Genomic DNA, 20,218 nt, shown 5'->3' on the forward strand with positions numbered 1-20,218 from the left:
GTGAACTCAGAAAGAACCAAAATAACCACACAGAAACTGTATTAATTAAGCCGGGCAGTGGTGGCGCATGCCTTTAATCCCAGCACTTGGGAGGCAGAGGCAGGCGGATCTCTGTGAGTTCGAGACCAGCCTGGTCTACAAGAGCTAGTTCCAGGACAGGCTCCAAAAACCGCAGAGAAACCCTGTCTCGAAAAACCAAAAAAAAAAAGAAACTGTATTAATTAAATCATTCATTGCTTGGTCTATTCACTCTAGTTTCTTATTGGCTAGTTCTTACATCCTAACCTAACCCATCTTCATTAATCTGTGTATTGCCACGTGGGTGTGGCTTACTGGCAAGGTTCAGCCTGGCATCTGTCTCCAGCAGGACTACTTGGCTTGTCTCTGACCCTGCCTTCTTTCTCCCAGCATTCAGTTTAGTTTTCCCGCCTAGCTCTACTCTGTCCTATCACAGGCCAAAGCAGTTTCTTTATTCATTAACCAATAAAAGCATCACAGAAGGACTTCCCAAACCACAGAACTGTACAGCTTTGTATTTAAAATATGGCAAGGATGGTGCCTGGTACTGCATGGAACTTCTGGTTTCCATCCCCACAAGCTGCAGCTGTGAACTGTTTTGTTTGTTTTGTTGTTGTTGTTTTGTTTTTTGAGACAGTGTCTCACTGTATAGCCTTGGCTATTCTATAACTCACCACATCGGCCCAGCCAGGCTGGCCTTGAACTCACAGAGGTCCTCCTGCTTCTTCTTCCCAAGTGCTGGGATTAAAGATGTGCACCACCACAGCTAGTTTGCGTTAAGCCATTTTGAGGACTGTTACTCCCATCCATTCCCTTGCCCAGAGTTTCCCATTCTCTGCATGTATAAGCCATTGTATTTCATCCAGTGAGAGTGGGAACCCATCTACAGAACTCCTGTTAGATCCATCTTAAAGGTGGGGAGGGAATAAATGAAAAAAGAAAACAGAAGAAGGGGGGGCGGGGAGAAGAGAAGCAGGAAGAGCCTGAGTGCATTACCTTTCCCTCTATTTGAGGAAACACCTGTCAGGAAACACCTGTCAGGAAACACCTGTCAGAAGCAACTTAAGGTAGGAAAGGTTCATGGTGTCAGAGGTCTCGTCTATCACAGCAGGACAGCATGACAGCGGGGGGGGGGGGGTGGAGGGGGGGCTCAGTCAATTCTCCATGTGCCTGTGGTGGTGGTGGTCTGTTCGCGCTGGTCAGATGGGAAACTAGACCAGAGCCAGGGATGAGTCTAACCTTCAAAGGCCCACTGCCAGTAACCTTCTCCCAGCGAGGTTCCACTTCCTAAGGGCTCCAAGCCTCTCAAGTTAGTGCTGCAGTCTGGGGACAGAGTGTTCAAAACATGAGCCCATGGGAGACTTTTCACATTCAAGCCACAGAGAGCCTGACTGTTCCTTTGGTTTGGGCCTGGCAACTGCCTCCCTTGAGGTGTCTTATTTTAGCTAGAACCTTCTCCTCAGACACCTCTCTGGAGAGACTCAAGTGCAGTCACTACTCTCTTCTATAGAAAAAGGCCTAAGGACGAGCTACAAAGACCCCAGCCAGTCTAGTGTTCCTTCATCTTCAGTCTTATTTTTATTTAAATGTCTGTGTGAGAACATGCTGTGTGTGCAGATTTTGTAGGCAGATAGAGTTACGGGCAGCTGTGACCAGTTTGACATGGCTGCTAGACCAAACTTGGGTCCTCTGGAAGATCAGCGAACACTTGTAACCATTGAGCCATCTCTCCAGCACATAGTTCTCTTTATAAAATTCTTGGATTTCAAACATTGTTGCTCTGCTCCAGTTTTGTGGTTCAAAATGTTGAGCTTCTCCAGGGCCCCAGGGTCAGTTGTCTCATTCACTGAACCTGCTCTGGGAATCCCCACCTAGGCCCTGTCTCTATGCTTGAGGTTACCCTGCAGTCTCTTATCTGACGTCTCTGTGTAGGAGCCCTGTGGTATCCGGAGAGGTGGTGGCCGTGGACAGACACTACTTCCAAAACTCTGGAGCTTATGATCTGCTCATGTCACCTCAGGGTGGGGAAAATCTTGAGATGTCCTTCAAGGTAGGTTCTATGTTACCAGTGGATGTGGGTGGTATCTCTGGAGCCATGTAAGCAGTCAGCTCAGAGGTAGACGTTAGAAAGGGCAGGTGTTGGGAAAAAAACTTGTGGGGAAATTATATAAAGTCATTATATCAAGATGTGTCAAACCTCCCATGTCCTCCTAAGCCATGACTCTTGTGACCTACCTTGACTTTACTCCCAGACTCCTCTGTAAACTTGACTTTCAGAATCCTCATCAGGAGAAGGTACACTATCAGCCATTCACATTTCAGTGCAAAGAATCCAGAGCTTCTGGTACATTCTCTGTTCATGGCACTCTTAGCATCTAGGGGATCTTTTATTTTTTTTTTTATTTTTTTTTTTTTGAGACAGGGTTTCTCTGTGGTTTTGGAGCCTGTCCTGGAACTAGCTCTTGTAGACCAGGCTGGTCTCGAACTCACAGAGATCCGCCTGCCTCTGCCTCCCGAGTGTTGGGATTAAAGGCGTGCGCCGCCACCGCCCGGCCTAGGGGATCTTTTATGGTACCCACCTGCCAAATGTGAAACCACTCTTAGCATTGTGTAGTTCCATCCAAACAATGTGTATTCATTTGACTTAGGACCTGCTGGGCATAGCTGTCCTCTCCATCCTGGGAACTGTGTGGACAAGCACCACCCATACTTTCTGTTCCACACTGTTCCTAGCATTATTCTTGCCTTTGAGTCATACCCACTGCCCCAAAGCTAGTCCAGAAAAGATGTTCATCATCCCACATGGCAGACCAATCTAATGTGGCTGTGTGAATTACAACAAGATTGTAGTTTGCATAATGTCCAAGTTGTCTATTTCTCTAAAAAATGAAAAATGTCTGAGGTGCTCTTTGAGTCTTCTGAGGTATCTTGGGGCATTGTGTTTGAGAACCCCACGCCTAGTGTGATTTTAGTTCTTGAACCACAGCCTGTCCCAGCATGATTCAATTATAATTTCTGTCACCAAGTATGGAATAAAGGATTCTTATCCAATTAGCAGTGGGGAGCTGGGAGAAGCTTCTGGATGGAGTGAAGAAGACTAAAGAAAGTGTGCTTTCATCTCTAGTGTCTTTGCAGGAGACATCACTGGTTCTTAGAAATTCCCTGGCCACTGCAGACATGTTTTCCTTGGGAAAGCATCCTCTGGTCTGCACATTTTTCCAGGTGGCGTGTCCAGGCAGGCGCACAGGTGTCAGCCATCACCCCTCAATTCCATTCTAGGACAACTGCCCTCTGTCCCTCTCACCTCACTGCCCTGCTCCCCACACTGTAGGATTGAGGAACTATGCTCTAAGGATATGAACTGGTCATTCTGGCGTAGACTTCCTGGTCTTCTGTCAGTCGCCCACAGACAGAGAGGTAGAAAGGAGAGCCAATCACCTTCTCCTTCTATGACAGGCCTGGCTTTGTGGCGGCTCCGTTGAAATCCTTCCCTGCTCTCGAGTGGGACACATCTACCAAAGCAAAGATGTCAGCTCCAGGACTGACCCTGAGGCCATCTTGAGGAACAAGGTCCGCATTGCTGAGACCTGGCTGGGATCCTTCAAAGAAACCTTCTACAGGCACAGTCCAGAGGCCCTTTCCATGAGCAAGGTAAAGAGGGGCTGCTAGGGGGTCTTTGACCAACAGAAGCTTTGGGTCACCCAAGGAGGTCCCTCTCTTATTTCTGGCTTGAGCTTCTCTGAGTTGGCCCCCTAGAGTGATCCTTCTACCTGGTGGGGCTGTCCTCTGTCCCTCCCATTACCTCCCTGGAGTCTCACACTTGACCTGGAATTCCCATACTGCTATAGGATGCTGGGAACCAGAGGGAGATAACGGATGAACCACATCTCTGAGGGTCCTTTCATCCTGAGTAGTAATCAAGAGCTAAAGAATAACCAAGACAAAGAAAAGATTGATTATAAAAATAAATATGAATTATCAAAAAAAAGTCACAGAAAAGTTGAAATTAAAACATGTAATTAATGTTCCCCAGTTCATCATTGGTTGGTCAGTTCCTGTGGAGTTGACACACGCATATCTTCTGTGAGGCACAGGCTGCCATTACACTTACTGCACTGCAGGTCGGGTCCCTAAAGAGCCACATAGTTGAGAAATGGTTCCTGCACGTCCCTCACCGGCTCTCTGTTGGATAGCATAGACAAAAGCAGGGTCCTCAGAGAGACACACCCATGCCCACCACATGCATGGAGAGTCAGACAAGGTCATCATGCAGGGATCCCAGTACTCCCTGTTCTTGAAGTCCTCAGGATTTTGTTCGTGTTTATCCAGATCTACTCCCTTCCAACAGTGGACCAACCTGCAGACATCGCTCAGAACTCACTGGACGGATAAATGTTTGTCTCCTTAGTGGGAGATGACACACACATTTCAATTCAATCCCAAGGTCTAAGTAGCAAGAGTTCCCTCTGGGTCACCATGAGTGATTCCAAGAGTCACCCAAATTAGCATCAGATCCCCGCTACTGTAGCTTCTGGCTGGGTTTGTAGAGGAGAAGCATTAGAGATGAAAGGGCAGTTCTCACCAGGATTCTACTTAATCCTCAGTTTAGATTTCCCAGGAGAACTCCTCAGGAAAGGCAGTGCTTCAACTATGGCTGTGGGGATCACTCAGAGACCAGAGGAGGTCAGGAGGAAGATCCTGAAGCCTCTGAGGGCTGAGCTAAAGAGTTTAGACTTTACCCAGTTGATAGTGGGAAGTAGGTACCCTCCTGCAGTGTGGGAAGTAGGTACCCTTCTCCAGTGTGGGAAGTAGGTACTCTTCTACAGAGTGGTAGGTACCCTTCTACAGAGTGGGAAGTAGGTACCCTTCTGCAGTGTAGGAAGTAGGTACTCTTCTGCAGTGTGGGAAGTAGGTACCCTTCTCCAGTGTGGGAAGTAGATACCCTTCTACAGTGTGAGAAGTAGATACCCTTCTACAGTGTGGGAAGTAAGTACCCTTCTCCAGTGTGGGAAGTAGGTACCCTTTTCTCCAGTATGGGAAGTAGGTACCCTTCTAAAGAGTGGGAAGTAGCTACCCTTCTACAGTGTGGGAAGTAGGCACCCTTCTACAAGTTATATAGACCTCAGAGGCACTGAGGATTTTAATCTCTGGGCTTTTTTGTTGTTGTTGTTGTTGTTGTTGTTGTATTGAGCATCATTTTTTCCACTCTCATGTAACGGATGTCAATTCGGTATTTTCTCTTTGTTTTCAGGGGACACTTGTTTAATGTCAATACAGATTTCATTTATAAAAGAACCCATAAAAAGAACTAGCCAGGCTTCTGATGTACCTCGGCTCTAGACAGGCTCAATAGAGCACAGCATTTTGGATGAAGTTAGCCCAACATAACATGTAAAATTTGGCCCTCTGTGTCTTACTGAAAACCAGAGACCACCAAGGGGAAACACAAACATGGAAATCACCCCCTCCCTTTTTTATTTCTCCTTTCCCATTCCCTCCTTCCTTCTTCTCCACCCTATCTCTCCATGTTTGATTATTCCAGCACCACCTTAAATCCTCTCTGTTCCAGGAAATTTATACTACCCTTCTTGATGGGTTTCTTCATATCTTACCAACACAGCCTAAAACAGTAAACTAGTGTTGAGGGCTGGTGTCCATCTTCCGACAGTTGTGTATAAAGGGAGGCCGATGAAGCCTAAATGAATGCTTCACCAATGGAGAAAATTAAGACTCAGGGAAGAAGAAAAATCAACTTGCCTTTCCTCAACCCCCACCCTTGTAATTTCCAAGCTGATTTCATCTCCACTACCTCTGGTCCATCTCATGCTTCAACCCAGGTACAGAGTCCATCATTTCTTCACATTAGAGAAAAGACTTTAAGGCTCAGACACCATGGTCTTTGTAGACTGAAGATTTGGGGGTCTGTGAGAAAGGATAGTACTGCTTCCAATCTTGCTGGTTCCACGCCTCTCTCCAGAGATGACTCTGTACCTTCTATATCTCTCTCAACATATGAGTCTTCCTCCTATTTGCAATCCTGTCCCAGTCCTTCTGTCTCTTCAGGTCTACCTCCATTCCTCTCATACTGTCTGGGTTTGTGGGGAACAAGCTTTCCTGGTTTGCTCCCCATGCCCTTCTCCACCTGCAGGTTGCAAAGCCAGACTGCACGGAACGCCGGAAGCTGCAAAGGAGGTTGGGTTGTCGGACATTCCACTGGTTTCTGGCCAATGTCTACCCTGAGCTGTATCCATCTGAGCACAGACCCAGGTTCTCTGGAAAGGCAAGGCATGACTCAAGGGAGAAGGGAAAGAAAGAAAGACAGGGTCACTTGCTAATACATGAGCATTCATCCCTTACACCAGGCAACCTCAGCAGGGCTTCAGAGGCCTTTGGACTCCATGTTCCAGCCTCCTGCCAGCCAGAGGAAAGCAGCTGTGTTCCCCTATAAACCATGTCAGATCCCTTCACCAAAATGAGTGTGGCCAGATTCCTTATGGAGGTTTGGGTCTTAAGATGAGTGGACTGGGCTTGATCCAACTTACCGTGTCAGAGCCACGTACATCAGGATAAGGTCTAAAGAGGACAGGGGATTAGAGTCTGCTTCATGGCATCTTCAGAGTAGAGGTCAGATTCACATCTTTGTGGGTGCCCATTTTCAGCTCCACAACACTGGACTCGGCTTCTGTGCAGACTGCCAAGCAGAAGGGGACATCCTGGGCTGCCCTATGACTTTAGCCCCTTGCAGTAACAACCGGCAACAACAGGTGGGTGATGATAATCCTCGAGACAATTTTCAGTCAAGAAAGACAAGTGGGTGCTGTTTGCTAGGGTGCCCTTCAGTTCCCTTCAAAGTAGCTCCTCTATGTGGTCCCTTGACAGGCCATGGTTCCCCACTGTGATGACTTGTCACAGGTACGCCCACATCATCCTCACCTTAGATCTGGACCAGCATCAATGAATGGAGCATCTCACTTAGAAGGAACAAAGAGACTGCTTAGCCAGTCCTTGAATCTGGCAGATGGGGAAACTGTCATAGAAGCACCAGAAATTTCTACCTCAGACCATCCTGGCTTGAGGAAGGGTCCAAGAATCTTAGTAGAAAAGAAGTAATGAAGTTGGGAGAAGGGTCAAGAGTCACACGGACCCTTTGTCCCTTAGGAAGGTCACTGCGACCCTTTGGAAGGTCACTGCGACCCTTTGGAAGGTCACTGCGACCCTTAGGAAGGTCACTGAGACCCTTAGGAAGGTCACGGTGACCCTTAGGAAGGTCACTGCAACCCTTAGGAAGGTCACTGCAACCCTTAGGAAGGTCACTGTGACCCTTAGGAAGGTCACTGCAACCCTTAGGAAGGTCACTGAGACCCTTAGGAAGGTCACGGTGACCCTTAGGAAGGTCACTGCAACCCTTAGGAAGGTCACTGTGACCCTTAGGAAGGTCACTGAGACCCTTAGGAAGGTCACGGTGACCCTTAGGAAGGTCACTGCGACCCTTAGGAAGGTCACTGTGACCCTTAGGTGCTCTTATTTGCTTCAATTTTTCATCATAGGAAAAGTGGGCAAGGTAACTGGGAGCTGTCCATCCTGGCTGAGGGGCCATGGGTCCACCTCTTTTTACAACTTGAATAACTCCTCACTGTAGACTGGCCCCTTATCTGATTCAAACTGTGATGGGGGATCCTTTGAATTGAACTGTCACACATCAAAATTACCTGACAAAAGCAAACAACAGGGAAGGAAATGGGAGGCGGGGAGGAGGCAGAAATCTATAATAAATAAATAAATAAATAAATAAATAAATAAATAAATAAATAAATGAAAAAGAAAAACAAAAACAAATAAATAATAAAATCACAAAAAAAAAGCAAACAACAGTTAAGGGAGAGCTAGAGAGCCTGGGGAGAAGGGGAAAGTAACTTCACGGGAAGTTTGGGGCCCACCCTTGCAGAGCAATCCTAGGGCATCTCTGAGGAAGCTGGTCCAGCCTTGCAGGGTAAGGCCTAGGACATCTCTGTGGAAGCTGGTCCAGCCTTGCAGGGTAAGGCCTAGGACATCTCTGTGGAATCTGGTCCAGCCTTGCAGGGTAAGCCTAGGACATCTCTGTGGAAGCTGGTCCAGCCTTGCGAGCAGCCTAGAGTGCTGAGCATAGGCTCAGGGCCTGAGGGTACACAGGGAAGGGGTTGACTCAAGATTCACTTGGTCTCTTCTATCTATGTAGTTCATCATTCTTTCCTAAAATACCAGTGGGCATTTAAACCAGATATATTAGTGAGCTTCCATATCCCTACAATCTAAACCCCTGACAGAAGCATGGGAGGAAAGGGTTTCCTTTTGCTGCTATATTGTTTTGTTGTTGTTGGTGGTGGTTTTATTACCTCACAGTCTCAGGAGGATTTCAATTTTACTATGGGAATGGACTGGCAGTGGGAGTGGCTTGGTCTATGGGGCAGAAGTAAGACACAGTTGGTAGCTTGCTCACATGGTGCAGACTAAGGAGCAGAGAGAGCAAACTAGGTATATAAAACCCTCAGAGGCTTCGCTCAAGTGACCAGCTTGCAGCAGTCAGGCCCCACCTCCTGAGGCCCCACAGCAGTCAAAGCAGAGTCACGCATTGGGGCATGTGAAACTTGAGTCTACAGAGACTATTCATGTTTAAACCATAACACTGAACACAAGAATGAGCACATGAAGAGTAAGTGAGGAAGTCACGTGTCAGGGTGATAACTGTCCAAGCTTTACTGCCATTTGGAGCCAGGTTTGAATCAAGTTCCCTTTGGCTAGCTGTGAGATCTTGGCAGGCTTCTTATCATCTGTGTCTTGGTTTCTTTGTGTGCTGTAGGCTTCCTTTAAACAGAGAGAATATTTATTCTGTGTATTTTGTTTTTATTAGTGAGGTTTCTGGAGCCTGCAATATTAAAAAGTCAGTAAACTGATTCACCCCAGGGAAAAAGCCTAGATGTGTGCTGGATAAAAAGAGGATGAAAAGCCAGGTGGTGGTGGCGCACGCCTTTAATCCCAGCACTCAGGAGGCAGAGACAGGCTCCAAAAGCACAGAGAAACCCTGTCTCGAAAAACCAAAAAAAAAAAAAAAAAGAGGATGAAATGCCCCTTCAGTCACTGAGCTCACGAGAAAGAAATGGAAACAAATATCCAGGAACTAGAACTCAAGTGGCAACTGGAAATAAACTCAATGTGTATGCTGGGCTTCCTTGAGAGGTGGCAGGGTCCGTGGCCAACAACCTCAGGAGGAGCTCAGGAGTGTGGCTGCAGGAGGGAGAAGTAAGAAGAGCTCAGCTTCAGCTCAGTAGAGATGAGGTTGGGAATGAGACTTCATATTACCCAGCTTTGACCATCACAGAGTAGCCTGTCCCTGCAAAGCTGCACCAAAAATATCTCCCCCGTGACCACAAGGAAACAAGGAAGTCATCTGTCACTACTGATGGGATTTTGAGTAGGAAAAAAAATTACTCTCCCTTGAGAATTGCGTACAAGTTTGTGGGGTATGCTCAGGGTTCAAATGGTTTTTTAATTGTTTTTATTGAACTATATGTTTTTCCTCTGCTCCCCTCCCTTCCTACCCCCTTTCTTTAGGGTTGAAACTTATGCTAATTTTACAGTTTGGGAATTTTCAAGCAGGGCACACCACTATATTTAATTAGCAAATTAGCAGGGTCTGGTGCAAATGGAAGATGTGATGTCTCTCATTCAACAGTTATTAAGAATTTCAAGACAGTGGCAGCAATGCATATAGTGAATAGATTGAACCAAGAGCATGAAAACTGTCTGAGCACAGGGCTCATGTGACTGTGCAGGGTGCTGGCTCAGAGTACACAGTTAACATAAAAATCAGCTTAGGGTACATCAGGCAATAATGAACAGAAGATGGATCGATTTGCCAAAACATACCATCCAATTGGTAAGCACAGGAACCTCACAGTTAAAGACCCTCTGTAAAGGTCCACATAGTCTAGCTCTATAAAACTCCGGAGGCCCTGGGAACCATGATGGAGACAATAGGAACCATGATCAAGAGTCTGCAGACACCACAAACAGCAGTGAAAGCAGTGAAATTAGTCAGGGGTAGGGAGAGTGTCCCTAGAAGGAAATCTACCTAGGCCTCAGAGAGCTCCATCGCCTGCCCTTCCAGCAGTGTACACCCAGCACTTGCAGCCTTTTAAACGGCCTTATCTGCACACAGGGAGCAGAATGAACACCATAGAAGCATGCCAGGATGTGGAATTAGGAACGTGAGAAAGGCCAAGGTACTGGGGCTTCAGAACCCAGGAAGAGCCTTGCAGGCTGCCCATGTCAAATCTGAAGAACACAGGCCTGCTCTGTGTTCTTTTGTCTCCGCATGGCTCTGGAGAAGGTGTCTTTTGGGCTTTGCTAACTGCCATCTCCTCTGTCCCAGAACCTGGAGCACACCAGCAGGAAGGAGATTCTCTTCAGCAGCCCACAGCAGCTGTGCTTCGATGTCAGACAAGAACAGGTGATTCTGCAGAACTGCGTGGAGGAAGGCCCTGCCATTCGTCAACAGCACTGGGACTTTCAGGAGGTAATTAATCCATTCCGGAAATACCAGTTGATCACAGGGAACTTCCAAGCAGCTGACCTTTTTAGCATGGCAGCCTGGGCTTTCCAAGACACCAAGTACTCTCCATGACACACTCCTGTTGTTGAGCTTAGTGGCTTGACATTGGAGTTTCTGCTGAAAGTAAAATCAACCCAGCCTCAGGAGATGTACTAACTTGTCCTTGGCCATTACAGGTCATTAGCTTGGATCACAGGTAGGATGGAGGAGCGTGTTACAGAAACAACCCCTCAGTGGTGTGGACTGGGGAGTGATGCAGAGCAAAACTGAAAAGAAGTAGATATTGATATGTAAATATGTAGCTGTTGGAGCTGGAGCTTAAGAGTGCTGGCTGCTCTTCCAGAGTACGCGGTTCGATTCCTAGCACCCCACTTGTGGGGCAAATAACCAGTCTCCAGTTCAAGATGACCTGACAGCCTCTGCTGCCACAGTATGCAAGTGGTGTACTTGCTAGCACTTAGGTACCTATACACACAAAATGAAAATAAATCAATATTTTCCAAGTATTAACATATAAATATGAATCTGTCATTTTCTTCATTATAATGAATATCCAATTGTGAGCATTTCATCATTTCTGTGAAGTTTTTTACTCCTATATTTCCAGTAAGGAAGTTCTAGAACCTTCCCAGAGGATATACACCAACAGAGAGAAAAGAGAAGGATATAAGTTTAAACTGAGACTGCTCTTCATTTCCCAGACACCAACACATGAATAATCACACAAATTATATTAATTACAACACTGTTTGGCAAATGGTTCAAGAGTATTCCTACATAGCTCTTACATCTTAAATTAATCTATTTCTATTAATCTGTGTATCACCATGAGGCTGTGGCTTACTGGAAAGGTTCCAGGCATCTTTCTCCTTTGGCAGTTACAAGGTGTGTCTCTAACTCTGCCTACTCTCTCTATATATCTCTGTTCAGATTTCCCTCCTGGATATATTCTGCCCTGCCATAGGCCAAAGCAGCTTCCTTATTAACCAATAATAATAAAACATAGTCACCACAAACAGAGGGATATTCCACATCACCTCCCCTTTTCTGTCTTAATAAAAATGAAGGTTTAAACTTTAATAGAGTAAAATTACATATAACAAAACAGGTATCAAGCTTAATTACAGTTACATTATTTCTTTATGCATCTGAAGTTTCATATCTAATTTATCTTTTATCATAACTAAGGAAAACTATAACTATCTGTTTTCAACTCCATCAAAGACCCCAGAAGGATGTAATATTACCTAAGTAAACAGGAAGTGATTTGTAAACAACCTTCAAAATTCTAGAATTGACAGAGACATCTCTCTGCCTGGACAGTCACCCAAAGTTCTTCTGTACCATTGGAACATTCATCTTTAGCCTACAGGCCCATAGTATCTGGCAGACTTTTCCATGAAGCAAAAAAATTTGAAAGACTGTTTTGCCTATGTTGGTATTTTGTCAGTCACTTTCTTTTATGTCTTGAAAATGTCTGGCAGTTTCTTTGGTGGAGCAGGAGCCCTGAAGAACTGTCTCACCCTCTTTTGGCAAGTTCAGCAGTCATTTTTCCATGAATCCTGAATGTCCAGTTTATACAGTATACTGTTAAGCAGTTTTTTGCCCAAATGGCTAGCCTTGTCACACTGAAGGCAAATTCTATACTGATTTTCTTCATTGCCCATCCACCCCTCTGAAGCAGTTGGTGCTGACAGAAACAGATATGTCTCACTGTTGAGAAAAATCTAACTCCTTAAAACATTTTAAATGTCATATTTTATAGATCTTTGAAGTGTTGAAGACTATCTATCTAACTGAAATATATCTCTGTATATCTAGAAAAGATTACTATAAATTGACTATACCATGATTGACTATAAGTTTGATTATCATAAATGACTATTATTAATCTATATTTCTTAACTATACATTACACTTTTAAATGAACTGCACAAACACAATACCTTAAACAAGAGTAGAAATATACATATAAGAAAATTGACCTTACATTTGTATCAATAAACCAAAGTCCATAAAAAATAATTTTGGGAATTTGGGCACGGTTTTCTCCAAACTGCTTCCTGTTGTTTTGGAGTGAAGAATTTTTAGGATTAATGGAGGTCCTTCAGTGGTCTTGATCCATCAAACAAATTAGCCTGGAATGAATCCACAGTTTCTCATCTTTTGTGGAAACAAAGGCAGAAACTCTTTTCCAAAGTAACATATCCTTAGACTCAAATTTCAAAGTCAAGATACCTTTAAAATACATGTGTTGGTTTAGCTTCACACACCCCAGAATCAAATGTTTCTCTGCAGTCTAAAAATACAAAGAAAACACAATAATATAAATAATCCAGACTTTCTGTGTGTTTCCCATTATTTGACTACATGGCTTTTTTTTTTTTTAAAAAAAACTCTATTTCTTTTTAGCATTTATTTTATTATCTTTACTCCTTTAATCTATGACTTTCTGTACTCTTTCTCCTCTCTCATAAGCCCATGTACATTTATTCAGCACTGTGACCCATTCAGAGTTTTTTTTTTTTTTAAATCTGTCTTATTGTGTAAATATAATCATTTTCTGACCAGGAGAGTTTTTTTAAAAATGCTAAGCAAGTATGGCTAGGATTAAGACTGCAGCATTGCCTGTTGGCCCTGCCTAGTCCAACATGGCAAAGGTATGATTACAGTCTCTGTGAGTCATGCTCACTGCCCCAATTCCAGGGATGCAGCAGGTCTATGTTGCCAATATGCAACTTGTAACACTCTGCTCACAAACTCTATTTAAGTGCTCCATAGCAGGACTTCCTGAAAGAACCAGAGCAATTCATGCCACCAGCACAAACCAGAAAGCCTTCTCTTAAAGGAGTTGTGCCTCTGCTTGTGCCTAGCAAGCAGAGCTTATCTGAAAAAAAAAAATGCAGCTACCAACAAGCTGCAATTGGTTCCCATTTTGCGGGTCTAGTAGCCCTCTTTTTTTCTTAAGCTTCTTTAGGTCTTTGTTGATCCAAGCCCCACATTGGACATCATTTGTAAGTGGAGACTGCTCTTTATTTTCCATCCACCTAGACCTGAATAATCACACAAAAATGATATTAATTGAAACACTGCTTGGCAAATGGTTCAAGAGTATTCCTACCTAGCTCTGACATCTTAAATTAACCAATTTCTATTCATTTGTGTATCACCATGAGGCTGTGACTTACCAGAAAGGTTATGGGCATCTTTACCTTGAGCAGCTATCTGGTATCTCTTTGATTCTGCCTGCTCTCTATATATATCTCTGTTTGTATTCCCCTCCAGGCTATATTTTGCTGCTATAAGCCAAAGCAGCTTTTTTATTAAACAATGGTAATAAAACATATTCCCAGCATCATGTAAGTACTTAGGTGAGTGAGCTGGTCCCAGGTACAAAATAGGGAAAGGAATTTGTGGATTTGACCATGAGACAAGTTCTTACTGCAACAGAACAATCAGAAAGTGATCCCCCAAACCTCAGTTCTTCTGTAAGCCCCTCTTGTTCTACTCTGGTGAGGGTCTCGTTGGCCACCATTCTCTTGGTATTAGTATTAAGGTTGTCACATCTGCAATACATGGCCATGCAATATTCTTAATTAGAATCCTTCTCGAGCTGAATTAGTGTACCACTAGGCAAAGAGATATATACATTTAAAGTCTTTCTTCTCTTCAAATTGTGGTTGAGAGTAAAGAGGGTAAAATTAGTGGATCTCTGTACTGGTGATTCATAGAGCAGAGAAGAGGAAAATCCCATTGTGGCAAACTTAAGCTGAATTTTCAACAAGCAACCAAACCTGAAAGATACACATGGTATATTTCTAGGCATTAAGAAATGAGAGATATGGGCCAGATGAAGGTGGTGTATGCCTTCAATCCCAGCACTCAGTAGGCAGAAACAGGTGGATCTCTGTGAGTTTGAAGCCAGCCTGGTCTACAGAAAGAGTTCCAGGACAGCCAAGGTTATACAAAGAAACACTGCTTTTAAAAACTGAAAGAGAAAGAAAGAAGGAAAGAAAGAAAAGAAGATAAAAGAAATGAAAGAAAAGAAAGGAGATGTGACTAGGGCTTTAGTTCACTGGTCTAGAGCACTTACCCATTGGATGTAAGGCCCTGAGGCCAGTGTCCAGAATGGGTAAGGAGGAATATATATGAAAGTTATTGTTCAGTCAGAAAAGGAAGAAGGCACTATTTCTAGTGGACTATTTATAACATAAAAGTGCTACAGGCAATCCAACCATCTGTGTATAGATATATAGAAAAAATGTGGACATCTATCCTGAATCTTTCCACTTAGAGTTATCTACATCCTAGAAGTGATTCCATGTGGTGAAATATTACTCAGCATTAAAATAGAAGGAAGCTCTGTCATGTGGTAGAACAAGAGTGACATTTGGGGATATTAAACTAGATTAAATAACTAACACACATACATACACACGCACACACACACACATGAGCACAAGCATGCACACACATGCACACACATCCCAAAACTGTATCATTCCACTTCATTCATTTTATGTAAAGCAGTTAAGACCATAGAAGCATGGTGGTTACCAGTGGCTGGGTAAGGAAGAAAAGGGAAATTATTGTTTAATGAGTAGAGAGTATTTTTCACAATGAAAATAATATGGAAAATTCATGTATTTAACTTTTCTAAACTTTATAGTTGAAAATGTTTTAAAAGTGCTAAATTTTGGTGTGTTTTTGTATAGTAAAAAGAAAGAAGGAAGTTTTTGCTCTAACACAATAAATCAGAAGAACACACAAAATGAAAGAGGCTAGTTTAAAGGAACCATATTACACAGTTCTATTTACATGAAATGTTTAGTGTCATAAGTCACTTTTTTGAGGAATGACTTCTGCAGTCCAGCCACAGTGGATTTGTATGTTCCAGGGTAGAGGCATGAGGATTAGAAATGTTAGGAAGAAAGAAACACAAAGACACAGATAGTAACGGGATGGCAACTCTGTGAAAACTTAATGTTGAATTCTGAGTTCACCTGTGTTTAATTTTTAGTTTTCATATTTTTATACCCCAAATCCAAGAGGGGGGTGAAGGTAAAGGACTGCTTTAACATGACACAGAAGACAACCAGAACAGTTACTTGCTTCAATACCTGAGATATCAAGCCATCATTTCCCGAGTAAAGTATTTGATGTTTGGGGCAGTGAACACACCTTAGACCAAATATCCTATAGGCAACCACTCCCTATGTCAAACCTCCTATTTTAAATGAAGGAGCACAGGAGCATGCTAGAATTCTCTGACCTTGGTCAGGGTGGAGAGGATCCACCTCTATGGGCATCTTAATGTCCTAAACACCACGTCACCACACCCTAGGCCAGGGTGTCTTGTTTTATAGCCACACCTGTTGTCAACAATTTGAAAGAGCAAAAATAAGATCAAACACTCTGACCTTCAGACAAGGTGTAACAGGCTCACCTCTGTGTGTGTCCCAACAGTTTAGGTGAATGCATAACTACAGAAAGGAGACCAGTAATTCTCAGTGGCTAGTAGGAGCCGGGAAGAGCAAATGACTGCTAATGGGTAGTGGTGTCTTTGGCAGTGATGGAAATATTCTGGAAAATAATAAGGACAACTACAGTCTATATTTTGGAAAATTTCAACAATGAGCAAGAATTTGTAACATTATGGCTAAAGCTGTTTAAGTTTGTAAAGAAATCTGTTTTTTCCAAAAGACATTTAAGGACATGCTCAACTTCCTTGGCGATCAGGGAAATGCAAATCAAGACAACTTTAAGATACCATCTTACACCTGTCAGAATGGCTAAAATAAAAAACACCAATGATAGCCTTTGCTGGAGAGGTTGTGGAGAAAGGGGTACACTAATCCATTGCTGGTGGGAATGCAAACTTGTGCAACCACTTTGGAAAACAGTATGGCGGTTTCTCAGGAATTTCGGGATCCACCTACCCCTGGACCCAGCAATACCACTCTTGGGAATATACCCAAGAAATGCCCTATCATACAACAAAAGTATACGCTCAACTATGTTCATAGCAGCATTGTTTGTAATAGCCAGAACCTGGAAACAACCTAGATGCCCTTCAATGGAAGAATGGATGAAGAAAGTATGGAATATATACATATTAGAGCATTACTCAGCAGTAAAAAACGATGACTTCCTGAATTTTGCAGGCAAATGGACGGAAATAGAAAACACTATACTGAGTGAGGTGAGCCAGACCCAAAAAGAGGAACATGGGATGTACTCACTCATATTTGGTTTCTAGCCATGAATAGGGGACGTTGAGCCTATTATGCGTGATCCTAGACAAGCTAATTAAGAAGGTGAACCCTAAGAAAAACATTTAGGCGATGAAAGGAGACAGAGACAAAGACCCACATTGGAGCACCGGACTGAAATCTCAAGGTCCAAATCAAGAGCAGGAGACAGAGCACGAGCAAGGAACTCAGGACCGCGAGGGGTGCACCCACACACTGAGACAATGGGGTTGTTCTATCAGGAACTCACCAAGGCCAGCTGGCCTGGGTCTGAAAAAGCATGGGATAAAACCGGACTTGCTGAACATAATGGACAATGAGGACTACTGAGAACTCAAGAACAATGGCAATGGGTTTTTGATCCTACTGCACGTACTGGCTTTGTGGGAGCCTAGGCAGTTTGGATGCTCACCTTACTAGACCTGGATGGAGGTGGGTGGTCCTTGGACTTCCCACAGGACAGGGATTACTCTTAGAGATGATGAGGGAGGGGAACTTGTTGGGGGAGGGGGAGGGAAATGGGAGGTGGTGGCAGGGAGAAGGCAGAAATCTTTAATAAATAAATTTTAAAAAGTGATAAAAAAAAAAAAGAAATCTGTTTTTTCTTGAAAAGAGGATGTTATGGTCAGTATTGGAGTAGAGCCATACCTTTCACATGGATGATCTAAGTAGACCTTCAGGATAGCCTCAGTTTTACTCTTTACTGCAACCTAGTGGCCACAATTTCAGATTGCAGGATTAGCAGAAGGTGGTACTAATGAAGAAATCCCTCTGATAGCATAAGTTTGTGAATGCAGTGACAACAGTGACTGACAATACAGCACAAAGACTGAACACACCCTAACCAGAGTCACTCTGACCAGAACTTTCTAAGAAATGACACATTGAGGACGGTCACTTAAAAGAAAGTCCACACTAGCTCAGAACTGAGAAATAGATGGCTATTTACTTAGGGGTAAACTCATGAATCAGAATCCTCTGCTTGATCAGAGATCAGAAACTGAAATCCACAACTGGAACAGAAGGAGAGGCCAGAAAGAGAGTGGACACATGTTCTGCATCAGCATATATAGTATAAGAGGCCACGCCCCCGTGGGCAGGTTACCACTTCCTACAGCACACAATCATTTAACAGCAATATAATTGGGATCAGGATCCCTTAGACTCGAAAGACATCTAAATTTTAGAAATATTTAAATTATGTTTTCTATTAATTAAAATTCTGCCACTCATTCCAGGCTAGTACATACAACCTCCGTCAGTCTTTTAGTGCTCAGAAGAAATCTTAAATATGTCTTCTTTTGCTGACTTTGTCAGGAATTGTCTCCTTCCTTCTCTTTTCAGGATGGAACCATCATTCACATCCTTTCTGGGAAATGCATGGAAGCTGGGGCTCAAGGAGACAGTAAGGATCTGCACTTGAGTCAGTGTGATGGTAAAAGCAGCCAGCTGTGGCAATTCGACCAGGTCCACCCTGTGGATGAACGATGAGTAACAGTGACGGAGAGCAAAGCAAATGATCAGCTTCACATTTCTGCTCCTGTGTGTTCTGAGCCACCCATTGTGCCCAGGCTGCTGGTATAGGAGAGAAGAAAATGACAAAAAAAAAAAATCTCTCCATGTGCCTCATGTCATTGAATGATAGCTGTATTTATAGAAGAAAAGCAATGGAGTCATTGTATTCGTCTTCAGAAATGTTCATCATGAAATACAGCAGAGTCATTTCTTGCCCTACCAAGCATTTAACATTTGCTTTTATCCCTGACTGTGGAAGAGGCATAGACATTGTCTGACAGATCTTCCAGGAGACCTCAAATGCAGTAGATAACTTTACCTGACCCCAAGTAGCCTTTACTGGATGGTGTGGTGTATGTGGTCAATTGTGAACGTTAGAGTGAAGGGTGTTAATGATCTATGCTCCAACCCATTTAATTAGGCTTACTAGCATATATTTTCTCATTTATTGAGCCCTAGCTCAAGAGGAGGCAGAAGGGAATAGAGAGGAATGGGGGTGGGGCTGGGAAGAAGGCTGGAAAGAGATTTGTCCTGACTCTCCAGCTCAGGTTGGCCCATGAAGAGTCAACAGAGCTAGGTAAGAGTTTTTCATCTTCAGGACAGCCCCCTTGAAACTCTCTACCTCCAGCCTTATCTAGCTCAGCCATGCACAACCAGATTTCCTCACAATGTAGTCTTTCTGAGTCTCCAGTGCTGGAAGGATCAACACATTTGAGCATTCTCATGAACAAAGGTATCATGGTACATAAACTCCCTTGATGCCCTGGTAGGAGAGCTGTGCTGGCTCAATGAGAAATAGCAACCTTTGAAAAAGGAAAACCCTCCCTTGAATGGAAATGCCACCACTCCAGCCAAAATCTTTACAAAGCAAAATGGATGTGGCTATTGAATATTCCTGAGGCTTGGCGGGGCCATCTATGAACCAACAATATATGCCAAGGACCCCATAAATGTGGATTCCTGTTAAATGCTCATGGTTAAGTGATATCCACTTCAACAAGAGCAGAACCAATGTGTAGCCACAAGTGTTGCTGAGCGAATTAGGATGCTGTTGAGAAAAAAACAGAAAAACATTCTTGCCCATTTCTTTCTGGATATAATTAGCTCTCTATATGGCAAACTTAAAATTTCATATTAAAGATGCCTTTTGACTGTCTTTGAACAGTTGTTTTAAATAAGAATTAGGAAAGAAGTTTGCATTTCTAAAATACCCAATATGTATGTATTTCTTCCAAGTCAATGCCCACTGTGTTTCTCCAACCTTAGAATTGATCTATACTAACTAACACTACCAATATGATGCCACAAACCCACTGTGGTCATTTTGATGGAAATTCTGTACAATTCAGGAAATTTTCCAACTGTTCCTTGATTGTGCTGGCTACATTTCAAGAGTTCAGTAGCCAGCTGTGGCTAGAGGCTACTAAACTGAGAACACAGTTATAAAATATCCCATCATCACAGACCTTATTACTGAATAGCACTGGCTAGACCCATTCCCGAGTATGGAAGAAATTTTACCCACCATCTTCTTACTTCAGACCTGTCTGTATTTAAAATGAATTCTCCTGACATGTTGAGGCAGGGATGGAGCTTTCAGATGACAACCTTGTAAAGGGCAGTAATGGTTGAAGAGCAAACACTTTAATAAGATCTCTATTCTGAAATGAATTCTGTGATTAGCATTGTCAATAGCTGAAGCTGTTGGGATAAATTAATATAATTAACTAAAAGCTAAATTCTGTTGTGTGAGTTGTACTTGGTGGTGATTAACACCTTGAGAGGTCTTCAGAGCACAAAGCCTGGGTTCTAGGTATGTTTAATGTTAGCGGCCTGGTGTGGGAGG

The 20,218-nt window shown here is 43.4% G+C and overlaps 1 protein-coding gene across 3 annotated transcripts in view; it reads left to right on the plus strand.

Moving 5' to 3' along the window:
* Galnt15 (polypeptide N-acetylgalactosaminyltransferase 15) overlaps nt 1-20,100 on the plus strand; it is a 39,024-nt gene extending 18,924 nt beyond the window's left edge. For 2 of the 3 annotated variants that reach the window (XM_057770452.1, XM_057770455.1), the window contains 6 exons: nt 1,951-2,068; nt 3,475-3,669; nt 6,167-6,298; nt 6,678-6,782; nt 10,427-10,570; nt 18,202-20,100. In XM_057770452.1, coding sequence (XP_057626435.1) covers nt 1,951-2,068; nt 3,475-3,669; nt 6,167-6,298; nt 6,678-6,782; nt 10,427-10,570; nt 18,202-18,348 — 841 coding nt within the window. In that variant the 3' untranslated portion in view covers nt 18,349-20,100. Of the gene's footprint in view, nt 1-1,950; nt 2,069-3,474; nt 3,670-6,166; nt 6,299-6,677; nt 6,783-10,426; nt 10,571-18,201 lie in introns of those variants that run through there. The other variant, XM_057770454.1, reaches the window with a different exon arrangement.
* Nucleotides 20,101-20,218: the final 118 nt, after the last annotated feature.

This window comes from Chionomys nivalis, chromosome 5 (assembly GCF_950005125.1).
Source record: "Chionomys nivalis chromosome 5, mChiNiv1.1, whole genome shotgun sequence".
NCBI lineage: Eukaryota > Metazoa > Chordata > Mammalia > Rodentia > Cricetidae > Chionomys > Chionomys nivalis.